This window comes from Macrosteles quadrilineatus, unplaced genomic scaffold (assembly GCF_028750875.1).
Source record: "Macrosteles quadrilineatus isolate MER2022 unplaced genomic scaffold, UCM_ALF_1.0 Scaffold_4__1_contigs__length_99947679, whole genome shotgun sequence".
In the NCBI taxonomy this organism is placed as follows: Eukaryota; Metazoa; Arthropoda; class Insecta; order Hemiptera; family Cicadellidae; genus Macrosteles; species Macrosteles quadrilineatus.
Window position 1 is genome coordinate 81,841,311 of NW_026542597.1, and position 7,597 is coordinate 81,848,907.

The following is a 7,597-nucleotide window of genomic DNA, read 5'->3' on the forward strand; positions in this document are numbered from 1 at the left end:
TTTATAATTTTGAATCTGTTGGTCTATGCTAAACAGATCATGGCCGTGTCTCTAAGAACACAAGGGCGTGGTCCAGTCGTAACCTTTTAAACATTGTCACTTTCACAATATTGCAACCAGACAGCGGGTATTGTTGGCATGGACCCAAAGTTCACGAGACAGTTTTTCACATCAGTTGTAAAACTGTACTTATATCTATACATTACGATTACACTTTCATGTGAGACCATTTTAACATTCAATCACAGACAAGGGACTTAGTCAATGATTCAATCTACAACACCCCCGCCACAGCGAACCTACAGACTACACAAATTTCCATTTACCTGGCTGGATTTATACTAAAATATTTGCTTAAGATTGTCTGATTTATTTCCTATTTAAAAAACAATTTTTGTTTTATTGAGTAATATTAATTTCCCTGTCACAGGGAGGGTAATAAGGGGTGTTCTTATTGAAATATTGATAGCTGAATATGGAATAAACAAATTAACTCAATTTGATCAAAATTTATCCATAAACAACCAAACTACAACAGTACCAGTTCTTCAAAATGAAGAAAAGGAAGAAAGGATTTATTAAATTTTATCCTTATAGGGTCGAAGTCAAATCTCTTTTCAAATATTTATTTAGTATGATATTTAGTACTTACATAGCCTAAATCAGCAATATTTAACACGTATGTTTCCAAATCTTCCCGGGGGCCTGGGGATGTGGAAAGCCCCACCAGGACCAGGACCCTCAGGCCTGACCCCCCCCCCTGGGCAAAATCCTGGGCATGCCACTGAACACGAGTATATACATAATCTATGAATGAAACTCCACTCTGACGAGCTGCAAAACTAAAATGCAAAGTTTAAGGACCCTTTTCTTGTTATAGAGGACTGAGGAGTTTCTTCGATTAAAGTAAAAACAGTAAAAGCTTGAGGAGTATGTTTTATCTATGGTAAAAGTAAAAGACCAAATTATTATATAGCCTACACCTTTATTGCATGGATATTATATCTTTGCTAAACTATTTACAATATACTATAGTAAAACGGAGAGGAAAATATTCCTAGTTGACCCAAAAATTAATTGATCTTAACCCTAATCTTGAGTTTTTTTATGATATAGGTAATGGATATTTTGTGACAAGAAAATTAATAACAGCTTGATGTCTAACCATTCTGAAGCTGCATGATTACGATTACAGCAGTATGTCGTGTGATTTATAATAATTACAGTTGCATGCTTATGAAAAAGCGATCCAAAATGAAGAAAATTGAAACTTATAAACTATGCAGCTTCACAGTTTAAATAAAGCCGGCTGTTTTGGAAAAAAAAGCTTATATGGAAAAAATACTGACGACAGCAGACAGCTGACTGACAGACTTATATCCGTCAATCTGTGGGTCTGACTTAGGGGAGGTACGAATGAGGCATTTAGTTCAAGATTCCTCCGTGATCAGCGCTGTAGTAGAGAGCACTTTGGCAATAAAGGGTTACTAATCGCAAAAATAGTTTTGTTCATAAAATAAAATTATAAATGTCTCAAATTCAATTTTATTATTTTTTAATTATAAAATTAAACTATCATAACCTAACCGAACTAACCAAACTTGCTGATAAAGAAATAATATAACAAAAGTTTAGTAATCGGAAAAATAATTCTGTTTATTAAATAAAACTAGAATTTGCTCAATTAAAATTTTATAATGGCTTAATAATAAAATTAAACTGTAATAACCGAACCAAACCAACCAAACTTGCTGATAATAAGAAAATCTTGGACAAAAAGTTAATGCAACCAGCAGGATTCGAACCCGGGAACTACAGTATAACAGCCCGGCACGCTAACCATTAGGCTACCGAGGCAGATGACTACTGATCGTTTTGTTACGGTAATGGCGATCCCTCAGCTAATAAGAAGCCCACAGCTGTCATCGTAGCCTCTTCTGTACCTCCCCTGAGTAAATACCTCAATCTGAATCTGTCGCTCCGACCGAAACAATAAAAAATAAGGTTATGACTTTGTTAGGTTAGGTTCTTGTTCTTTCAGTTTCAGTTTCAGTGCCATGCTATGTGTGTGTTAGTGTTTACACAATTAGGGGTTGTTTATTAAATCATAATCTATTACATAGCTTACCTATTGGGTTATTGAAATGGCAAAGAGTAAAGAATTCAGCCTAGATGACATTGACCTAAACGACCCATTGTCAACTTTGACCAAATCTACATCTAGAGTTGAAGAGGTTATGAAGAAAAGTGTTATTCAACCGGGATTTGAACAACAACAGCATATAGCCAACTCCAACATAAGTTTAAGAAAACAGAGACTGGAGCGTAAGGTGGGTTCATTTTATTTCATTTCATGGGTACACTTCCACATCTGTTGGCAAAAACAACCGCATGAAAATATCGATCGATGTAGGCGTAAGTAGATTATAGCCTACAATAGATCGTTTGGTTAGTTAGGTAAGATTAACCTAACCTTACTAACCAAACGATATATCGAATTAAACAATCGAATAATCTACTGTATATTACTCATTCGGTTGTTTGTGCCAACAGATACGGAAGTGTACCCCATTTCATTACTTATGTAGCACCTACAATGACTTTACGCCCCACATCTCCTAGACTATACTATACATTATAAGCTAGGCATTAACAACCAGCTGATTATAAAATGAAACTGTTCTAAACCAACCTAACCTAACCAAAAATGCTGTAGGCCTAAGTTATGTGAGTAAATTTGGAGCGTTAACTTAAGTGCAGCCCCTAACTTATAATTCCTACGAATTTCCTACCTAGCCTACATGCCTTGAGCCCAATTCTTGCACAGACGTGTGCGCACCTGATGCCATGTGCCAAGCGTTTACGCCTTGGATGTGTGCTAAGAGTAGGCCTAGCCGAAACAGTGTCTTTTGTAGCCGCCTAATCCATTTTTCGTATTTGTTTAGCAACTCGTCATAACTTAGGATTTTTGATTGTGGTCACTTTTCAATCTGAATTTTACCTGTCACAAACACGGAAAACTTTAAAGTTCAATTAACTCAGAGAGAAATAACTAATTTTTGTTGATTATCTGTCACCCAAACTGTGTGAGTGAAGAAACCATAGACAGACTGATTAAAACGCCCAAATGCTTCATTAGATTTGCGCACATGTCAAAAGAGTGTCCACACGCTGCAACCTCAGATATGAAATGTGCAGTCGTTGTAGTCACTGACATATTTTTCTCAAACCTAACATAGCCTATTCTCGCAGACATGTGCGCACAACTCAATTTTGTTCAATTCTGTGGTCCATACGCTCACATTTAACTGTGCACATCAAGCTTGTGCAGACATGTGAGCGTGTGGACCGGGTTTTACAGGAGACTGCCTAGGTAAGCCCAACTAGAAATTGAAAATAATAGGGCTAACTTATCAAACGGTTTAACTTACCGATACCAAGTCAGAGGTCTGTGCAGAACTAAATTTTAAAGAGTCAAATTACTGGTGCACCTCACCAATTTGAATTTTTTTTATAATTCATTGTTTCCTAAGCCAGCCTAATCATATAGTTGTTGATAGTAGCCTCCAAGAGGAAAGAACCAAAAACATATTAGCCTATCAGTGTACAGTAGTCTTGAGTGATAAAGTTGATTAAACTGTGTAAAACACCCAAAAATGAGCTTATTGATTGTTCATATTTTTTTGCTATTTACGCCTTGACATTTTTAAAGAGGTATCCGATTAAATACACTGTAACTTACACCACCGCTTTTAGGGGATAATAGGCCTATGCATTTTAGGGCAAGAAGCCTAAACCCATGTTTAGTGGATGTGCCGTTAATCAAACTCAACCCTCTAACATCGAAGTCCAAGACGCTATTAAACACTAGGCTAACAACACACCCAATTTAATTTCATCAATCCCTATGAATGACTTTTTGATGCTAGTCCTAGTATTCCTGCCAAAATGCAATAACATAACTTGTAGGCTAAGGAAATAACTTTTGCCTTAGAGTAAACTGTGAACTGCCTCTAAGGAATACTGGATAAATTTTATCTCTTAGTTACGTAACTTAATTCTGTTTCAGATGGAGCGAGAAAGAACACGAGGTCCTCAGTGGTTTAATCTCGCTGCCACATCAATAACTCCTGAAGTGGAGAATAATTTGAAAGTGGTACAAATGAGATCAATCTTGGATTCCAAGCACTTCTACAAGAAAAATGATTTGAAAGTGCTTCCCAAGTATTTTGAGGTGAGTTGCTTTTGTTGTTATTTATAGTTTTATTCATTGCACATCTCTCTCTAGGCCTAGAAGTAAAACTAAACAAATTTAGATTCTGTCAGTGTAACAATGTGTTCACATAGTTATCTTTTAGTGAATATCGCTACAGGGAAGTCTAGGCCTATAGGGTCCGTTGGTGGAGACCAAGACCTTGGGACCGATATAATTATCCATTTGATGTTCTTAAACGCCAAAAACACAATTTTTTCACATTTTTATGAATGCATACAAATACATCTTAAGTTACTACTTGAACACAATAGGCTAACTTGAGCAATTTTAGTCCATTTTTGAAAATTTTGCAAGAGTGTTTAGTAGAGCTAACATTGAGCTTGGATACTAGATTGAATTCGCGAACCAACAGAGACTTGTGGCTGAGAGAATAGCTATTTGTGCATTAAGCGCGCAAAGTACGTCATTGCCGCTCGAGACCCGTAGGTAGCGGCTGATTAACTATTTTTATATTTTTATATTTTTGAAAGCGGCAATAAATGTTTGTGCTCGGAGTGCAAAAAAATTTTTCCTACCACCATAATTAACTTATTAATAACACAAAGATAAACTTTTTAGATGTATAAGTAAGATGTCATTTTGGTTATGACATTTTTGGTTACGTTTTTAAAGGTTATGTTATCCGGATCCGCTTCTGTGGTTGGTCTAGAAACGACAACCGTGAAATCAGCTTATGAACAAGCCGTAAATGATCCAAAATTTAAACATCTTTGCCACCAAGACTGATAATCGAATATATAATAGATTACGTACCTAACGCCGTGTAACCTTTGTCGGTTTGTCCTGTATTCAATGTGGCTTATCGTAAATGTATTTGTAACTTTTGTTTTTGTAAAATGTGTAAATTTTATGTGACGTCGACCTGCATGTATACATTGATGAAGACTTACGTCGGATATTTGACCAGAATCAATATGATGTTTTAAATAAGGATTTGATAATGGGTCTTTGTACCCGAAACTAGTCATCCATAGACTAAGTTAAGACTGAAGACGGAACAAGGTACGTAACCTATTATATATCCGTAATGATCTATTTCCGCCCTTAGAGTGGTATTTTTCCAATGAGCTATTTTTTCTTAATGTTTTCAGGTGTGGCAATGTGATTATTTCCATGCAGTGGTAGGAAAAATAAATTACCTTATTTCATAGAGTTATAATGGTGGTGTTTGTTCTCACCTTTTCTTATTAGTCAATCAAATTCTTCATTGTCAAGGACATTTTACTTTTTTTTACTTAGGCTAATCAATGAACAGAACATGGTCCACTGTTTTATTTAATCACCCAAGTTGGATGTTACAGTTAATTTTGAGGCCTTATTAAACAATGCATTCTTATCTTATCTTTTTAAACTTCCTCTTTCTGTATCATAATCAAATTAAGATTATCAACTTCCCCTCAGTCTTCTTGTGTTTTTATCACATGTCCAAACCACTCAATTATATTTTTTAATAAAATTGAAATACAATAGCCTATTTTAGTTTACTAACAATACTTAATCATATAAATTTTTCCTTGTGTCCTTGAGCTGCTTGGGCGAACTTTTTATAATTCCTTAAATGTTCCTGCTTAAGCATGGCTGTGTGCATATTTGATTTTTTTAATCACTTCTTTTTTTATATACAAAAATAATCAACTGTTAGTACAAGGATGATTTATTGTTTTGCAGATCGGAAAAGTACTGGACTCTCCCGCAGACTTTTATCATAACCGAGTTCCAAAGAAAGAGCGCAAGAGAACCATCGTAGAAGAGTTGTTAGCTGACGCAGAGTTTCAGAAGAAAAGTAAGAAGAAGTACAGAGAAATTGTGGCTCAGAGGAACAAAACTCATTACAAGGCTCATAAAATTGCCAAGAGATTAAAGAAGAATAAGAAAAAGTAGTATGTATTTAAAAATAATTGGTAAATAAAGTTTTTTTTACTTGAATCTCTCTTTATTATGGTTTAGCTTTGACTAAATGTGAATCTGGTGTCAAAACTCAAAACAAAGTAAGAACTCTAAAGAGTTCTAAAGAATCATTTTTTTACGGAAAAGCCTCCGTTTGGTCAACTACCTAGTTCAGGTATTCAAACAGTGGTCATCACTGTTCAATATGAACACATAGACCTGGTAAATCGTGTTGTTTTCTGATGACAAAATTGAGCCTATTCAATAAACCAACCATTCAAAATTAACTAAATTGCAAGAACAATACCTGGTGATACTTAGAACGGTTAGAAACAATTATACAGGAAGTAGAGTCAACCTCATTCAATGATTTACCAAAATGTAAATGGCATGCAGTGAAGTGATAACTGAAGATGATGTGTTGAGATCTGCAGAGAGATTGGGAAGAAAAAATCCTATCAAATTAGGGTTGAACTAGTGTGAGGAATATTCAGTTGTATTACAAAATATCCCAGAGTACTGGGAAACTGTAAAACAATAAAACAATGTATAAGAACTTCTATAATTTTTGATAGATTTTTGGGGAATGTGTAATTTGGTAGTAATAATATTAATCATGACAAGCCAAAGTATTATTTTCCAATTGCTAACCCCATCCTCATCCCAGGGAACTGTGAGTCACTTTTAAGGTCACTTGTCCAAAAAATAAAAGAGAAACATGTAAATGAGGGACGGACTAACTATACGAATAAAATTAATGTAATCAGGGTTAAAGTGACTCAAATCCTAATCGATTTTTTGGACGAGGAGGTAATTTTAGTTAACGACTGCCATAAGGAATTACCATCTTATCAGGTATGAATTGTATTCTCTTTGAGTAGGTAGAGTCCTTAGCATCAGAACAAGTGGTATTGTTCACAAGCTATTATCGTAGCAAATAGCATACAATATTGTGGGATGATTTGGTTGAGACGTGAAGATAAGACAACGGGAGGTGCCCACGATGTTGTCAGATGATTTCCAGGATAAATTGTTAGACTCAACAATTATTTGAGTATAACTTTGCCTTGTGAAACGCATTTCTAGTCATTGTGCTTAATAAAGTATAGTATTCAGATTTAATTGTTGTTCTTCATTGCCCAGCCATCCTGGCGCACAACATAAAACTATACTGAAATAGACGTTCTGTTTATGGATTGCTGTAGCCATAAAAAAAAATTCAACATAACAATAAGGGGACCTGTGCGCAAGTTGTGCAGTTTAATAGGGTTCACAACTTATTTCCCAGGCAACATTAATCCAGTGCAACATACCCATTTATCTTTTCAAGATTATGTTTGTTCTGAATAGTTATTAGGTGACCAGAACTACTAATTTACATTACGTTTATAGATTTTAGATCTACACTATAAAGAGTGATTATAACTATAAAAA

At 35.1% G+C, this 7,597-nt stretch overlaps 1 protein-coding gene across 1 annotated transcript; it reads left to right on the forward strand.

The window, feature by feature from the left end:
* The first annotated feature begins 2,035 nt into the window (after positions 1-2,035).
* LOC128993202 (deoxynucleotidyltransferase terminal-interacting protein 2) lies at positions 2,036-6,202 on the forward strand. Its single transcript, XM_054416967.1, has 3 exons — positions 2,036-2,330; positions 4,070-4,234; positions 5,945-6,202. Exons 1-3 carry the CDS (start codon positions 2,145-2,147, stop codon positions 6,155-6,157), a joined length of 564 nt encoding a protein of 187 aa, XP_054272942.1. The 5' UTR covers positions 2,036-2,144; the 3' UTR covers positions 6,158-6,202.
* Positions 6,203-7,597: the final 1,395 nt, after the last annotated feature.

Excerpts from the sequence above, each read along its gene's own strand:
- LOC128993202 (XM_054416967.1), top strand. The coding sequence starts at position 2,145 with ATGGCAAAGAGTAAAGAATTCAGCCTAGATGACATTGACCTAAACGAC. Across the intron at positions 2,331-4,069 it reads AACAGAGACTGGAGCGTAAG|ATGGAGCGAGAAAGAACACG; the intron begins GTGGGTTCATTT and ends ATTCTGTTTCAG. Across the intron at positions 4,235-5,944 it reads TGCTTCCCAAGTATTTTGAG|ATCGGAAAAGTACTGGACTC; the intron begins GTGAGTTGCTTT and ends ATTGTTTTGCAG.